Below are 18,375 nucleotides of genomic sequence, written 5' to 3' on the forward strand. Positions count from 1 at the left end.
CTGAACAGAAACGTTTTACAGAGGGACCTACAAAGCAGGCAAAGCAGCAAAGCAAACATTATTCTGGCAATATCTGAAACTATCAGAGAAATGGAATTATCAGGGTTCAGCTCCTGCTTGCAACCACGTGGGTGAATGTTCTCCTTCTCTTTGAGAATCTACCTGAGATAAGAATTTCACTGCAGACTCACAGATGTGGGGGCCAAAAGACTGGGCCTTTATTCTCCTGAGGTGGTACTAATCATGCTGACTTGTCCTTAGTCTACATAACCAGCTGGTTACCATCCTACACCTCCAAGGACTGCAACAAGTGTACCAACATCAACAAAACCATCTCTGATCAGGGGCTGACAGCTTGCGCCCTACCAGTGGCATCAAGCTCCACATCTGTCAGAGAGCTTCCAGATGTTAATGCAGTTTCTGGATCACATGAGCAGAGTGGCTGTTCCTGTCAGTGAACTTTCCCCCAGCTTGGTGACCATACATAAGACAGTGATATAAATCCAGTGAACTGTCCATGAAAGAAAAACAGAATTTAGGCTGCCTACAAAAAGAGTGAAAAAAAAAAAGGTTAACTATGTTGAGTACTGAACTGCTTTATCACATGGTTTGAGATGGTGTATCTCTCAAGAAACAAGCTTATTTCTACTTTCCATGTCTTGCAGATATCTTTTAAATTATACATTATATCTATATGAGTCAACAGTATATTTGCAGACCCATTTATTAGAAGGTATAAGAAACCAAATATTAATAAGCATCTGAAAAACATTTGCATTCTTCTGTCTACAAGGAAAAACACTAAGCAAAACAGTATTAGGAAATATGAAATAAAATTAGAAGATAATTAAGAAAAAAATTGTATTTATATTTTCTGCACCAGAAAAAAATTGTATCTATATTAACCTTTCAAAAACAGACATGCAAAATGTTTAATAACTAAAAAAATTAAAATCAGACAATCTTTAGAATGAACATATGAACGCTAATAATTTTTTTCCTTGGCTGGAATGGAAGCTCACCTCTTCATACACTTTCTTGGCATTGCTGTTATCTCCTATCAAGAGGTAGCCAACACCAAGGTCATTCTTGAATGAAGTATCACTGGGAAACAGCTGAACTAATTTCTGTAGAGTAATCAGGGAACCTCTCATGCGACCTAATTCGGTGGAACAAGACTTAATTACAACTACAGATATGGGTAACAGTAGTAAGATGCTTACACAACATCTAAAGTAACACAGATCTGAGCCAGGTGTTCCACTTCCACACAAAGATCAAGAAGCAAAACTTGAAAAAAAAAACAAAAAAAACAAAAAAACCCGAACAAACCCAAACCGACCAACAAACAGTTGTGGGGATAGGAGTAGATTCAGCTGCTTGGTTGTCACCGGGTGTGTAGCAGTACAAAGAATAGTTCAGAAAATCACAGTGAGCCTGCATCACACAGTGTTATGGTAGCCTCTAGTGGAGAGCCCTTCACAGTGTAGCAGCAACATTAAGGTTTGGCTGCTCAGTCACACATAGACGTTGTCACAGTGTTCAACAAAGTAAGCAAACACATCAAAATAAACTCGGACTTAATTGATTAGGAAACTAAACACATTTTTAGTGTTAAGCAATGGCTCCACTATATAATGATCATGAAATTTATCATGCTTTCTGTGCTTAAAATTACGTATGTTCCTCAGTTTCCTAGATGAGGCCTTGCTGAGAAAAGCTAAGATCAAAACAAGTTGATATTAAAATCCAGCCCACAGGAACAGAACTCTTTTCTCCAGCAAAGGTGACTGCCTCACATTCTAACCAACATTTCTATAAATTGCAGAGCTGAGACCTAAGCTTTCAGATGTTACCCTTGAGTTCTGCTTCATCCTTCTCTACAGTTATGGAGTTTATTCTGGGTATGTTTACTCAGCGTGTGCCATTCATTTCCTCATGATTTCTCAAGCTTCAGTAGAAAAAGAAGAACATTTCCTTCATTCTCTGTCAATAAAGTTTTTCTTGACCACCTCTTATCATAGCACCTATGGTGCACTGTTGTCTACAGGCACTCTTATCATACAAGACATTATATACACTAATTCCCTAGAAAAAGATTATATACACTAAAATATTAACATATACAATAAAAATATTAAATAATTTCAAATTATTTTTCAGACATATTTTTTCATTTTTTCACATTTCTCATTTAAGAGATTAGGAACACAAATCCTACTGAAAAGTCAATTGAATTGTCACTTTTAAGTCCTCAGTGATCTTTTCAAAGTCTTGCTCATACAAATTCAACAGTTTTTATACCATCCTTAAATCTTACCAAGAAACTGCTGCCTGTCTGCTTCTCGTTTCAAGCTCAGTTTTATGAGATCTGACGGGACATTTGGCAAAGTAACCACCTCATCATAGGTGTTGATGGCTTTTTGCAGCATCTCATTACTTCTCATTTTCTCAGCTAAGTCATCTTCTGACTAGAAAGAATCACAAAACCATTAGAAAACGTTACATTTGTCTTAAATTTAAATTCGTTCTCTTGAAAGACAAAATAAATACTTGTTGGAGCATGGGAATAATTTTAGAATTATCCTTGACCGTTATAAATTTTGGCATAACAATGAAAAACTTATTTGGTTGGTTTTTATCTTGAAGCAGATTAGATGCACTATTAAATTCTTGTTTCCTGCATACTGTTTGAAATCTTAAGTATGAGAAAATTTGCAACTAAAACATAGACTAAAGCATAGATTTTTGGTTAACATTTGCAGAAGACATAATTTCTGCTTCTGGAAATAAACCAAGCAATCTGTTCTAATAATATGGAAAAAATGTACATTATTGCCCTCAGACTATTTGCATACTAAGTCTCACACTAGAAGCTTTGAAGAGATCAAAACACAACAACAAACATTTCTCTCACAACTTTATTTGCAGTCTTTCTTTCAAAACTAATTAGGAATTTACTTCACTCCTTTGTATGTTGATGGAATTTTTTCCCTACAATGCTTTCAGAACTTAAATTTGTTCATTAAATTCTGGAGAAGAATAAAGGATACATGAGGTCTCTATTGGGAAATTACAGCTTCAGTGAAGCTAAAGGAAGCTGCTACTGATTTCACCTGTCTCTTACTAGTCTATCTAAATTCACTGTTTTATCAAACACACACATTAATTGAAACAGCTTCAACTGCATATGTTTGTAGGAAATAGTTAATATCTGGATTCTTTTTACACTTCTTTCTGTCTTTTTCTCCTCAGATTACTTTCAGATTGAGCATGAGAAATATCAAGCAACATGGTCACTCAAACTGAGTTAGTTTCAGAGATAATTTCAGAAATCTCTTTGAAGAGGTTATTTATTTTTTCTCATGTATATTCACAAGAAAAATTGCTTTTCCTTTTTTCTTTTTTTTTTCTTTCCCCCCCCCCCCCCCCCACACACACAATTGCAGGGCAAAGAATATTATTAAAAGATACATAAACAAGAAGCAAAAATTGTCAGCATGAACTTTGCATAAATTCACCACTACAGATGCTAGAAATCACATCAGGTAGCTCAGGATCTACCTACTCTTCTTTTCAGCCTTAATGGTGTTAATGATTTCTTTACCAAATCTTTTCATCTGGCCTAAGTGTAGCTCCAGGACCGGGGTGCCTGCCCAGGACATTGGTGGAGTCACCATCCCTGGAGGCATTTATAAAAGTCATTTGGACCTGGTCCTTAGGGACATGGTTCAGTAGTTGTGATTTGGAAGTCTATTCCAACCTAAAACATTCTGTGATTCTCTAATTCCAGAAACCAAATGGGGAATTGCTCAGATTTCTGAAAACTACTTCTAATTATGAAACCTTTTGCAGAATTTTGGTGAAAATAGTTGCCTTCTAAAGCTTTTAAAAGATCCAGAAAAAAAACCAAACCCTCATGCCCTACTAGAAACTGAATCTACAAATTATAAAGTAATGCTGTTTCATGTTTCAGAAAAATGGAGAAATACATTCTTGTGGTGAACTCCCAGCCTTTATCCTTACCCTTGTCTGCAGTTTCCTCTTTAGTTAGTGATGAGAGACAGCAAATTTGAACGTGTTGTATTGGTATAAACACCCATTTAAAAGTAATATGGTGTTAAAATATAAAGCCTAAAAATAATCCATCTGTCAAGTGAAGCTCTTGAGTTTCCCATTCCTTCAAACAGCTTCAACTTGCACATGCTGGTTTCAGTAAACTGTTATCAGTCACATTCAGCCAAAAAACCTGTATAAGCCTACAAAAGCCACTGAAAATGGAAATGAGTTTGTAGTTGTTTTTATACATTCCTAGGAAGTGTATGTGAATTTTTACTTCATATCTTGGCCTGTAGGATTTTTCAAGTGTTACTAAAGTAGTGGTTTGTGGCTACAAATTGTTGTAAAGGGACAAGCAAAATTGTTACACTAGGGGGGAATTCCAAATGAGAAAGAGCTTCACAGCTGGCTTCAGTGATCTGCCCTCCTGCATAAAAGCAGTGAAGTCAGGAGGCAGGAAGCTTATTCTCTTAGAAATAAGCAGTAGATTCATAAAAAAGGTAAATATTAAAAGCATATGGTAGCAGTTAAGTCTGTCACATCTGTGAACCAAAGTGGTCTCCTACTGTAAGAAAGCAAATAGTTCAGCAGAGCAGCCCTCATGTAGAGTGCTGAGGTATTTGGTCTGTTGTGTAGGAAGTGCTTGGGTGACAAATTTTTGGATAATCATGGATTTAGTTTTAGCATGACTATTAGTAACCAAGCAAAAAACTGATTGTAACTCCAAGTTTCTCATTAATTGTGTAACAGCACAATTCCCTTCTACAGTAGGGGTTACACTTTGATTGTCCTGATTAACAGGAGTTCAAGCAAGTCTTTATTACACCTAGTGCAGTGAGATTATCCTACTAGTTATGAAAATACAAGGATTATCCTCTTCTGAAATATACCAACATGTCTCTAAAGAGTGAAATGTAGAACTTTTTTTCCCATGCTTTCTTTTTTTTGAAGGTAACACCTGAACCTGAACTCATTCCACAAGGAAAAGCTAATTAACCCTCCTTGCCTATGAAAATTTGTGTTCTTTACCATTCTCCATGTAAAAACCCCAAATCCCCTTCACTATTCCCACTATGCAAAAAGCAGCATTTAACCCACAGCTGAGTGACATGTTGATTTATCAGTTGCAGCAAACAGTATGTAGCAGTTAAATTCTGTCTGTTACTCCTGAACTGGGGGCATTCGTTGGGATGGGATTTATCTTTTGCCATTCATCTGACAGTTTTCATGACATCTGAAAGATGCATCTTTCTTTCTGTTATTTACAATACTTCCCACTAGACTAAAGTTAAACAAAAGCTCCCAAAGTAATTGGGGAAGGATAGAAGACTGAATCAGATACAATACAACAGACCATATAACTCTTTTTTTTCCTTAGGAAACATCAAAAAAATTATAAATGAAGCCTGACTGGGGTTTAGAACTCTAATATTAAAAAAGATTTATTTTATCCTTTTTAAGATTTATGGCTTTTTTTTTTTTTTTTTTTTTTGTACCTGTGCTTTCCCATATCTTGCTCGAGGACTCTGTGGATATTGATTCACTAATGCTTCAAAAGCCCTTAGAGCTTCTTCAACTTTTCCCTGGAAAGCAGAGATATTTATTAGCAATTCTATATAATAAAAATGGCAAAGGGTGAATGACCTAGTAACATATTAGTTTACCCAACTGAAAAATAAAGATAAAACAAGAAAATCCCCACAATCTGAATCAACAGTTTTCACTCACATTTTTGTTGGGATTGCCTGCTTAATTAAGAAAAATTAGGTGTCATTATTTATGAAACAATATTATCTCCTTTCCATGGTTTAAATGAATAGCTCTGTTCTTATTTTACTCTGCCTTTTTCAACTGGAAAAAATGCTGAGATTACAATAGCCTGAAATGTAAAGAATCAATTGCTAATAACAAAATACAACAGAGAATAAAAAGGAAATCATAGTCATATGTGGAAACCTCATCACTGCATACCTCATATGATGAACAGTACAGTTTTTCTAGGGGAAATATCATAGACCCATGCATAGATCATGGCTGTCTCCTCTTAATGTTTTGCTCAACCATGTCCCTCAGTAACTGTGATGTTCTCATGATTGATGCTGATAAGAACCAGCTGCACTGCTAAATAGAAGCTAAGCACGGGTGGCCAAAATCTGGCCTCAAATCTTGCTGCCACTTCCCACTGTTACATCTTTATAGTGTGGACCACTAAACACAACAGCCTTGCTATCCTTGAATATTGCACGTGTCCTATTTGTTACTAAGTTTATCCAGGTTCCTACAAGACAAGAATGATTGTCTACAACTCACCAAGAGACACAGGCAGGAAAAGAGAGTCAGAAGTTTGTTATGCCCTTCTCAGCTCAACCAATTCTTTAGGTAACAAGCAGCATAAAAATGCTTTTGATTTCTGTATTATCCCAAATAAATAAGGCTCCTAGTGAAGAGCAGCAGCAGTGGTAGCCTGAGGTTGGTGATGTTTATGTAGTAGCTCTTCAGCCCATCACAGACCTACAAGGACTCTGGGCCAGCATAGATGGCAATGTAAAGCCAATACTGCACAGTCAGACTTCTGAAAATCAATAATAATCCTACACCTGCAATGACTGAAGTGTTTTTTATTGCACTGTACTGAAAATAATGTATCCCATTGCTCAGCTATCTCAAATCCAAACAAAAATTAAAGGGGGTTGGTTCTCCACATACTAAGACTGTCTGTGAGGTATATCAGAGCTTTTTATAAGATTTACATCCGAGAGATATAAGGTCTCTCATTTCTAACACAGGCTAAGACTAAGTCACATGGTCTTCCCTTCAGTGTTTAAACTTACACGTGGAAAAGGGACATCTGTGCAAAGGTCTTGTTTTTGGAGACATTCAAATAAAAAAAAAATATTGGAAGTTATCAGAGAAGATGACCAAAGCATTTTTTTTCATTGCTGGGTTTGTTGTTTGTTTTTCATAGTCAAGTTATAATCACAAGTACCAACATTGTCTGACTGATCCTAAGGTCTTGCTGCCACTGGTGAGAAGTAGGAACATGTGCTTTGTGCTGTAAGCATCTGTACAGGAGCAGAGATGCTCCCAGACACATGCAGAATCCCAGCAGGAACAATACCTACAACAAAGATTTGCACCCAGTGCTCACAAAGCATATGAATACCTTCTGTGGGATCCATATTAACACACTTATATTATTTAACTTCTCTATAGTATATATCAGTACTCTGTTGACACCAGTACTCAAATGGACAACAGTGATAGGACAGAATTAACCTTAGACCATGTGTGTATTTAAGCAGATTTTGATGACAGGAATTCAACAGTTAAGCAAAATATTTTCTAGGTTAAAGATGAGCAAAAATGCATAAACAGATGTACCCTTATGACTTTAAATTAAGATAAACTATCCAGCAGAAGTGGAGCTATAAGGACAAAGAGGGACTGAATATTTCATTTTAAAAACTTAATCTCACAGAAAGTAATTTAAAAGTAATTCTCCCTTTTTCCAATTCTTATTTTATTCAGTTTTGTCCATTGTCTACAGTCCTGAGTGAAACATTCAAAACTTACTTTTTTACGTAGTTTTTCTGCAGCATCCAGTTCAGCTTTAATGGTCTTATCAAACTTGTTTAAGAGCTTTGGCTTCTTCTTTTTAGCTACAAGAGATTTAAAACCAACACAGTTCATTACTTCTTTTGTATCTCAGAAAAATTGCTTGGAGTAACCTTTAACTAGCTGCTAAAGGGCATGATTTTCAAATGAAGCAGTTTCAAAGTATACTGAAAAGCAATTGATTTCTAACTTACTACAATCACAAACTCCTGTATCAAAAAGCAATCTCCAGTCATTCAAACTGAATAACTTTTCAGTCAAGTTCTTTGATAAAGTCTTTTTCATCTCATTTAGTCAAAGATGTTTTTCTTTCCAAATACTTCAAATAACATGGAAGAACAAAGAGAACTGTTATTTTTCCACGTTTATATGGTATTCTGAAAAATATGATGTTAGTAATTTCTCAAGTTGTGCCTATATATGTCTACTTATTTGTCTACAGCAACTAAAACAGTTGATTGAAATCACAGTCACTTGGGGTAGGAGGGACACCAAAAGTCCTGTAGTCCAGCATCCTGCTGAATACAGGTTCAAGCTAAAATGCCACAACAAGATCTCTTACAAGGATCAGGTCTCCACAGCTTAGCAACCTGCCACACAGTAGCAGGGCAGCAGCACCCTAGCAGATAGCAAACCACCCTTGAAGTACATTGTGTAAATTGCATTAAAAGCAAATTTTGTGAATTTAAACAGATATTTACATCAGAGCAGTTCCCTCTTAATGTCTATTTGTCAGAACTAAGCACAGCGGATGTTAAAATAGTTCAAATACATTGCTGAGGATGTGGCAGCAGATAATTGCTTTTCTCCACATTCACTATAGTTAAACTTTGCTTTTGCACTTCATTAGAAAAAAAAACCCAATTTTTCTGACACAAGGAAGAGAAATATATATTGGCTGATACCTGTATCTCCTAGCCATGCGTATCTGTAATTAGCAGCACATAAATTTACCTTAAATTATGCACTACTTTTTTTTTCCCCTCCATGGGCAGTAAGTCCGAGTAAAATTATTATGTTCTTTGCAGAAGTTTAAACAGGGAATGATGTAATTGGTATGTGTAAAGCTAAACTCAAACACCATACAGCTTAACGTCACAAGACTGTTGCAGTGCTGTAGCAAATATTTTGGATAACAAGGTATTGTAACTAGTCATGCTTTATTTTGCTTCCCATGTCCTCAGGTGCACTGTTCAAGACTGACAAGAGCCACCACATGCTAGAAGCAGCTGTGCTCATCATTCATTAAATGCTACTTTCTCTCTAAAGGCTCTGATCCTACACTGAACTTTAGGCAGAGAAATCATTGGTCTACATTAAACCTCAGAGAAAGACCAATGCCTTGGTTAATGCTAAGTGAACACCAACCCCATCCAAGCATTAGAGGATCTCATGAGTCTGAGCTGCTTCTGTATGAGAGAAAAAACTACCCCTTGACTACCTTTGGTTCTTTCTGTGTAAAAGTTTTACTGTCATTTTCAATACTGAACTTGGACATCTCTGTACAGAGATAGTTTTTCTCACATTACCTTTATAAGCCATTCTGCAGCTTCACCACACAGTTAAGAAGACCCTATTGCTTTTTAGGACAGGATTGAAGCTACCCTACTAAATTCCATTTATTTATTCACAAAGGTTGTATGAAGCTTTTAATATAAAAATGTATTAAAGATCTATAAAGGAACAGTACTAAAGAAGCAGTTAATTAGGATTATAATATCCCTGCTGATCCTTCTTATAACAGAAGGGACTGTAATTTTCCAAGGCATTAGCTACCAAGAAGTTAAGAAAGAAAAAACTGACATGCAGGAGTTTACAGCTTCCTCAGGATAAACAACCAAATAGCTCACTTTATTGTAGAGAAGACCACAAGTCCTCAGGTGTCACTGATAATGAACTGGGAGCTTAAGCCCAGGTGTGCCCACTAATTAGGGCCTGCCCCAGCCGGAAATGGGCGGGGCTGAAGGGCAAGGTAAAAGGCATGCTCCCAGAAGCAGGGTCAGAAGCAGATGAAGACGCCTGAGGAGAGGAACAGCAGGAAAGAGCTCCCGGAGAAGAACTGAGTCCCCGAAAGAAAGAAGGCTTGCCGCAACATCTGGTGGAGAATGCGGGCAACAAGAGCAAGCCGTAAATGCTGAGGTAAAAAAGAAGCTCTACACGACCACGTTGGTGCGGGAAGCTCTACAAAGCCTGGCTTAAATGCGAAAGGCGATAAAAAGAGCTTCGAAATACGCAACCACGTCAAATGGAGACACCACAGTGGTGCAGGACGCTCTAAGAAAAAGAGCTCCAAAAACGGAACCACGGGAACAAGCTCCACGAGGCCTAGCTTAAATGCGGAAGGCGGCGTGTAGAAGCTCAAATAGAAGCCCAGCACGGCAAGATACAACAGCCCGGTATGGCGAGCCAGGCGGGAGAGAAGAATGAGGCTCGAAAGGCGCAGCAAGTTGGCGCGTGGAACTCAAGCCCGAGGAATGCTGAAGCTGAAGCGGAGCTCTGAGTGCGCATCAAGTCAGTGCGGCCCCTGAAACGGAGCCTCCCAGGGACACGCGATAATGCGGTCCTGAAACGGAGCCTCCCAGGGACACACAACGCGGTCCTGAAACGGAGCCCCCAGGGACACGCGATAGTGCGGTCCTGAAAACGGGGCCCTAGGGACACGCGATAAGACTGGTGCGCCGAATGCTCGGAGAAGTCTCTGCGTGGCCAGGCATTCCAAGGTGGCGAGTACCAGCGAAAGCTGAGCTGGTGCTCATGAGACCTCATCTCCTGCTGATAATAAAGACCAAAGCAAAAAAGGCCGGTAAGAGCCTGAACTTTCCCTCCATAAAGGCTAAGAAAAAATAAAAATAATGAAAATAATTAAACGTTTATCCGGCGCCCCCTCGATGCTCTTAGCTGAGTGTCCTGCGGGGCCCGAAGTGTTTATATTTATTGAAAAATGTTTATCCGGCGCCCCCTCGATGCTCTTAGCTGAGTGTCCCGCGGGGCCCGAAGCGTCTACTTTATAAATTATTGTAAAAATGTTTGAAATGTTTTAAAAATGAATTGTAAAAATGTTTCAAAAAAAAATGAATTGTAAATTGTTGTAAATGTTGAAAAATAACGAAAATGTTAAGGCCTATTGAAAAAATGAAGTTTATTTTTTTTTCAACAAACAACAAAAAGGGGGGAAATGTAGAGAAGACCACAAGTCCTCAGGTGTCACTGATAATGAACTGGGAGCTTAAGCCCAGGTGTGCCCACTAATTAGGGCCTGCCCCAGCTGGAAATGGGCGGGGCTGAAGGGCAAGGTAAAAGGCATGCTCCCAGAAGCAGGGTCAGAAGCAGATGAAGACGCCTGAGGAGAGGAACAGCAGGAAAGAGCTCCCGGAGAAGAACTGAGTCCCCGAAAGAAAGAAGGCTTGCCGCAACACTTTATTATACTAATATTGCTCCCCGGTGAATTTCAGGTTTTCTTTGTACCCTAGGAGTTGAAATCAAACATTTAAACTCAAGCACACAATAATCCACTAACTTAATGTAGTTATCATGGAACTGATCAAAGAGAAGCCTTGTCTTCATTGGGCTTTTTTGGTTTGGTTTGGTTTTTTGGATTTTTTTGTTTGTTGGTTGTTTTGGGGGGCTTTTTGTTCTTTTTTTGTTTATTTGTTTGGGTTGTTGTGGTTTTTGGTTTGTTTGGGTTTTTTTAGTATGAATGGTTATCATGTCTTTTGTTCATTCCCTATAGATAGTATGGTTGAAATGCATTCCAGTCTGTGGCCAGTTCCAGTCTTGCTATGTCTTACTTAATATTACCCATTTCATAGGCAAGCAACATGCAAACTGCATTTTCATCCAGTTAATGATGGTACTGGTTAAGAAGCAGAGCACTGGCTCTGTTCCAAGTGTTCATGCCCTTTGAATTGAGCAAAACTCACAGAACCAGCTCTCATCATGAGAGCAAGAATCCCATCACCCCAGACCTTGAGTCCACAGTCACTAACAGGCTTCTGATGTAATGTGTCTGGGCCTGAAAAGAACAATCTATAAAATGCTAAAAAAGGTTTGCTAGGTTTTGTAGTTTCCTTTCCTTTTCCCTTTCCTTTCCTTTCCACATGCAAGCTCAGTTTTTCAGGAAACCATTGCTGTTTCTAAAGCCTGGCTTGCTGACCAGTAGGTGTGGATGGACCCAAGAAGCCACTGAAAACAAGTGTCCCTGAGGACTTCTTACACTGCTTGAACTCACAGCTGCTACACAGAACTCTGATTTTTTGTTAGCAGGAACACCGAGGGATGTCAGTTCCTCTGGTTACATGACCCGAGGAGCTTTCAGCTGGACATCACCACAAAACACTTGGTCTGTTCCTGTTCTCTAAGGAGGAGGCTGTGAATACAAGAAATGATGTAAAACACAGCTATGATGTCATTTCCCAGTTCTTATGTTTTGTGAATAAAAATCTTTCTGTGTAATGCCAGTTATACAGAAACTGTGCATTCATGGGAAGGCATAAAGTCATTTGGTTCTTTCTCAGACTTGGTAAGCATAATGACAGTCATGTTCCTTTGAGGCAAAGGAAAGCAGCTTTCCCACCCACCAAGAAACTCCTACTGCTCATGGGACACTGTTTCCACAATTTCATTGAGAGGATGATGATGAGGACAAGAAATTTCTTTTGAGGAGATGAGGCAGAAGCCACTCAGAAGAAAAAGCAAATGAAAACCTTACAAGTGTGTATCACAAAGATCTGACATCTTTCCCCTTGTATCTGACTCTGGTGATGTGTTGGAAGAACCTTTTTGCCACACTCCATTACAAGAAAATATTATCTTCCCATTGTTAGTACAATTATGTCTCAGCTCTAGACCAGCAGGAGATCAATATGAAAAGCTGGAAAGGAGCTGTTAGCATAAATATTACTCAGCTGCAAGGCACCAATATAACACAGTAAACATTATATAATGAGCAATCATTTTCATATCCCATTTCACTCCTACGTTAAAGGATTCACCAGGGAACTTTCAGCCTAACCATCAAGCATTCCTCTATATTAACCACATAGCCTGCTATATCCCTGCAGGGGTATTTTAATAAATTATCAATTGCCTCCTTCTAGTGTAATAATCTTTTAGCAGATGTGACCCAATATATTAAATTCAATGTTACAGGAAGTTAACTAATCTGTTTTCAGAGGGGAAAAACCATGTAATTTTTCTTCAGTGACTTACAGATTTCAACATGTAGCTGAAGTAATGCACAAGCACACAACCACTTAGGGTGATTTGTAGGCCAAGTCTGCTTGACCATGTAAGTGGTAAAAATTATTTTATATATCATATAACAGTCTTACAAGAATAATACTGAGGATTTTCTACAGTAGCCCTGGATGTAAGGATAGGCTTTCTATCCAGGATTGTTATTATAGGACTGATGAAGACTCCCTCAGAGAAAAGTTTCCACTGTCAAAGTAGCAAGCTAGGAAGAAGTCTTACAAAAAACTACATGTTAGTTCTTTCTGTTGAAGAATAAATAATGGCCAGTGACAACAAGCAGTTTTGTATCTCTCTTCTACATTAAGATACAGAAATGGTCAACACAATAGACAAAGTAAGCTTCAGGGTCCCACCTAGTCTTATTTTCTACAATTTCTGTAATGCACTGCTATGTGTCAATATGCTTTAGTGCCAAGACTCTAATTACACAAGGAACTTCCATTGTCTCATTTGTTAATTAAAGAAATTCCCCTGGAAGCTCTCTGTGCCAATCATCACTGTGACAGAGATTCCTTCTATCCCTGTGCCAGCAGCAGAATATTGAAGTTCAAAAATAAATAGATGATTTGCAGATTAGCTGATTTGCCTAAAAATCATGCTTTGCACATTCTACAGCTTCTACTCAACCAGTAAGCTTCTGCTCATCTCCTTTCTCTTTCCTTCTCCCATCATCCTCTAACCTCTCCCCTTTTCACCTTGATGGCCTACAACTTTTCTTCACTTTCATTTCTGCATTTGTTCACAATCTGTTCCTTGGTCCAGCTCTTTCTGTTTACCTATAACTGGTTCTCAGATACCCATCTTCTGCCACACGCTTGTCATTCATTACTTTCTTTTAAAGTCTTTTCCCCTAAACTCCATAATCCCAGAACCTGTTATTGACCATCTATTCTGCTGCTATTCTCCATCCCTGCTGCATACTTCAGAAGATGATTAGGGCTATAAGCAATCAAGAAAGTGACCCAAAAAAAGATAAATGCAAGTGACAAAGTCACTCTGCTGTCACATCATTAGATGTGTGCCAGACCAAATTCTGGTAACAGAAGTATCCCTTTGAAAGAAAGACTTCAGTTATTTCTACACATGATGCAGCACTGTGTTAATCAGCTGCAAATTATCATAGAATCATAGAAAGTTAGGGGACCTTGAAAGATCATCTAGTCAAGTTATCACAGCCTGAGCAAGAAGCAATACAACTGCTTGACTCAGCAGCAGTACCTGGTGCATTAACAGCTTAAAATTAAGGTGTCTCTCTACATAGACACCTAAATTCATCTGTAATCTTTAGAAACCCAGTCATTACAGTCAATAGAACCCAAAAAGCAAGTTCAGCACAAAGTAAACACCTAATAGGTATTTAGCTGAAGGCTCCCCTGCCTGTATAAATGACCACTGTATATAGTGCAGTTTGGACACTATGTCAGCCCATGAAGACACAGGCCCATGTCTTGATCTGGAACAGAGTCTCACAGAATCACAGAATGTTTAGGTTGAAAGAGACCTCCAAGATCATCCAGTCCAAACTTTGACCAACACCATAAGCTAACTACTAAACCATGTCCTTAAAGACCAGGTCCAAACGCCTTTTAAATGCCTCCAGGGTTGGTGATTCAACCACTGTCCTGGGCAGGACATCCTATGCCTGACAACCCTCTATGTAAAAAGATGTTTCCTAACATCCAGCCTAAACCTGCCCTGGTGCAGCTTCCATCCATTCCCTCTGGAATTCCCATTCCTGTTACAGTTCACTAAGGAGCAGAGCCTGTTTCCCTCCTTGCTCCAACCTCCCTTGAGGTGGTTGAAGAGAGCTCTAAGGTCTCCTCTCAGCCTCCTCTTCTCCAAACCAAACACGCCCAGCTCCCTCAGCTGCTCCTCACAGGACTTGCACTCCAGGCCCTTCATGAGCTTTGTTGCCCTTCTCTGGACACGCTCCAGCATTTCTCTGTCCCTCTTACAGTGAGGTGCCCAGAACTGAACATAGAGCTCAAGATGTGGCCTCCCCAGAGCTGAGTACAGAGGGATGATCACCTCCCTCCTCCTGCTGGCTACAGTGTTCCTAATACAAGCCAGGATGCCATTGGCCCCATCTGGTTTGTTCTCCTCATGCCGTGACATTACTGTTAGACAAGAACTCTTCCTCCTGCAGGCTGTTTGGAAGCCAGCAGTGAGGACACTGAACAACTCAGGAAATGGTTCATTCCTTCCTTTCAGGACCTGCACTCAAAGACTGCTTCAGAGCTGCAAAAGAACAGCATCAGAAGAAATACTGATCAGGTTTAAAGATCTCGACCAGATTATGTCACCTTCTTTGAGACAAGTGGGGATGTAGCAGCAAACGGACTAGTCAGGGGAGGGATAACAAAATTTAGTGACCAAACTCAAATGTTTCTTTACTTATGACTATTATAGCCATGTGTGAACTAATATTTTGTACCTGTTAATGCTACATTTTATTGTAGAGAGAAAAACATGCATCAAATTTGCAATAAAAGCTTTTCCTTTTTTCCATTTAAACACTGGGAAAAGTAAAAGAAATCACTGCAAAGTACATTTTTTTGAAACTAATGAATCTTTTCCTTGAAACCTTGTAAAATAAATTCTTAGCAAGGCATTTCCAAAGTGAGATTTTCCAATGCAAAATTTCATCTCCGTGGTATATTTTCAGAAAAGCTAGAAGTGATTAGAAGCACTTTTTTTTTTCCTTGTGTAACTGTCCAGACAAATAGTATCAGGCAAACAACTTTGTAACTTATGTTGACTTCATTCACAGAATTATAATGTAAATTTCTTGGTACTTTACAGCTTTTAGCTCAAGAAGCTGCCTTGTTATTTCTTTTGACAATCAAAGAACAAAACTTTTCTAGAATTCTACAGGTTCTCAAATGACCAAATGTCTGTTTAGCCCTGTATAACTGAGCAGAATATAAGGCTTGAAATTGGTGTAAAATGCCAAGTAAGCCAATTATGTAAATATGGTAAGTGTAACCAAACCAATTAAGTAAATTACCACTGCTCCTTATCTAATAAACCACTTCATAAATAGATTTTAATTCTGGGTTAATTTTGGATGATTTTTTTTTTCCCCATCACTATAAGGCCAATGGAGCCTTCCTGGTGGCTTCCTCTATTTTGCATGCCCTACGACTGGCATACAATACAGAAAGCAGCTACAACTGACTTTTAATTAATTATCTTCACAATACCTAAGGATTGAAGATAAACCACAGTCTTCACAACCACCTTGAGTACATATGGTATCCATTTTTTTAATTTAAAATGGCACTGGAACAATCCTACTACACTGACTGTATGTTGTGCTCACCACTAGTGGAAAAGTTTTATTTGAAAGTTATAAAGTTTTCAATAAAATTTATAGTCTCTACAGTTATAACTTTATAATGATACCTCCTTACTTCTCCCCCACGCTTACAAAACCAGGCATGATACAGATTTATTAATAATGTTCTGGGCAACTTGTGAATGGGCACCTAAAAAGACAATGATTAATAGATACCAATGATTACGGTCTGTATTTTTCCAGTGAATTTTGTGACCTGTTTTACTAATTTCCCCCACCCTCTCTCTCAAATACTCCAACCTTCCCAGTCCAAGTTTCAAAGTTTCAGTTATGGACTGAAAAACATATATATATATATATTATACTGAAAACATACATATATTAGCAGACCAACTGCTTCTACCTGGAAATCAACATTTGCTCAACTAGCTGTCTTCCTGCCTCATACTAGATCCATATCATTACTCAAATAAGTTTTTTAAATGGTATTGTAAAAGGTACTTAAAATAGTATTGTGGGCACTTTGACAAGAATTTGATGATGACTAAAACTCCTGTTATTGTCCTGCTATTTGAGAAGCTCATTAGGTGAGCTACAAACAGTGTGAGCCACTTGTTTTATGGGCTTCTATAAATGATAACTTAGAAGGTATAAAACCAAATACCTTCATCAAGACATTTTAAAGCCAGTAGCACCACAATGATTAAAAGACCTTTCTAAACTGTACTTGTAGAACAGGCAAAACCTCTGTAATCAACTTATCTGGAGAAGCAATAAGACAATAAAAACTGAGGCATTTCAGGGGCTAATAAAGCTGTAGAATCTAATGATTATAATAAATCTTTAGCTGCAGTTATTCCAGAACAATTTCCCTTGCAGTAAAAGGTATTCTACAGGGTTTTCTGTCCAAAATTACTGCTGGTTGGTTGGATGCTTATCATAAGGAACAGTTGCAGAGTGACAATTTTTTTTTGCATGAATTTCCATCATTCACCTCTCTCCTTCATAATGAATTCTTTTGGCTAGAATCAAGCAATGCTTTGACAAGACCAGAAAGAAATTTCTTCATTTACAAAAATACACACTAACATTTTAATATTCTGCACATTTACTTCAGCATGGTGTTAGACTGCAGTTTTGAACTTTGAGAACTACGCTTCTATGAAGCACATTGGTCATTCTGCTCACGGTTCATATTCACTGCAGGCTAAAATCAAATACACAAATAAATCACTAGGTAGTATGAATGCCTTTAAAAACAGAGCTTGCAAGGGTGGAACTCAGTGACAGTGGTAGAAATGAGCATGTACTTTCTACAGCCAGTGGGGCAGTGGTAAAGGTTCCCTATGGAATTTAGGGGAGTTGTCATCTCACCCTATAGCAAAAACCTACATTCATCCAGAAAAATAGCATTTCAGTCTCCACAGCTTATACAGCAGAGATCTCTATTGATCCCTGAGTAGAATGCTACATAGCCTGTTCAAAGGTAAATACTTGGAGTAAAAAGAGGTGATTGTTGACTCTGGTATCAGAAAGACATTTGCAGGGCTGTTTGTGGAATGACACTGTCCTAAGCCTGGCCTGTGTACATCTCTGAGACCTAAACTAGAAGTATGACACTGAACATTTTACTCCTGAAGCAGCAGAAGTTTTTAACAGCAAACTATGACCACTTAAGAAGGGAATGCACTGATATCAGCTTTGGAAATAACTGTGCATTTGCTTAGAAAAGCAGATGCACTCTGTGTGTTTTTTCAACTTCAGCTTATCCACATAAAATGAACAGGAGCTAAACTTTACTACTGCTTAATCTGATTGAAATTAATCGTCCCAGAAAGGATCCTTTTGAATCTTTGAAGAACAGAATGCTTCTTTCAGACTTACCTTTTTCTGTTTTGTCTTCTTCAGTTTCTTTTTCACTTTTCCCTAGAATATTAAAAATATAATTTCATTGAAATAAATTCATGTTAACAGTTTATGATAAAGAAAGAGCTACAAGAAAATTACAGCTTATACTGAAAACAAAATTGAGCAAACAGGACTTTTTTGTTTCATTTTTATTTTTTAAAGTGACCATATATTACTGTCTGAATTATGTAGTTAAATAAAAGGTCTTTCTGGGTGTAATGCTTCAAATATTACAATTTTGC

At 38.1% G+C, this 18,375-nt stretch overlaps 1 protein-coding gene across 21 annotated transcripts in view; it reads right to left on the bottom strand.

The window, feature by feature from the left end:
- Positions 1 to 18,375, bottom strand: part of ASPH (aspartate beta-hydroxylase) — a 105,438-nt gene that overhangs the window by 30,225 nt on the left and 56,838 nt on the right. For all 21 annotated transcript variants that reach the window (XM_071737631.1, XM_071737633.1, XM_071737626.1 and 18 more), the window contains 4 exons: positions 7,633 to 7,718; positions 5,556 to 5,642; positions 2,321 to 2,471; positions 1,023 to 1,159 (listed from right to left, as the gene is read on the bottom strand). In XM_071737631.1, coding sequence (XP_071593732.1) covers positions 1,023 to 1,159; positions 2,321 to 2,471; positions 5,556 to 5,642; positions 7,633 to 7,718 — 461 coding nt within the window. The remainder of the gene's footprint in view (positions 1 to 1,022; positions 1,160 to 2,320; positions 2,472 to 5,555; positions 5,643 to 7,632; positions 7,719 to 18,375) is intronic.

This window comes from Heliangelus exortis, chromosome 2, assembly GCF_036169615.1.
Source record: "Heliangelus exortis chromosome 2, bHelExo1.hap1, whole genome shotgun sequence".
Taxonomy (NCBI): domain Eukaryota; kingdom Metazoa; phylum Chordata; class Aves; order Apodiformes; family Trochilidae; genus Heliangelus; species Heliangelus exortis.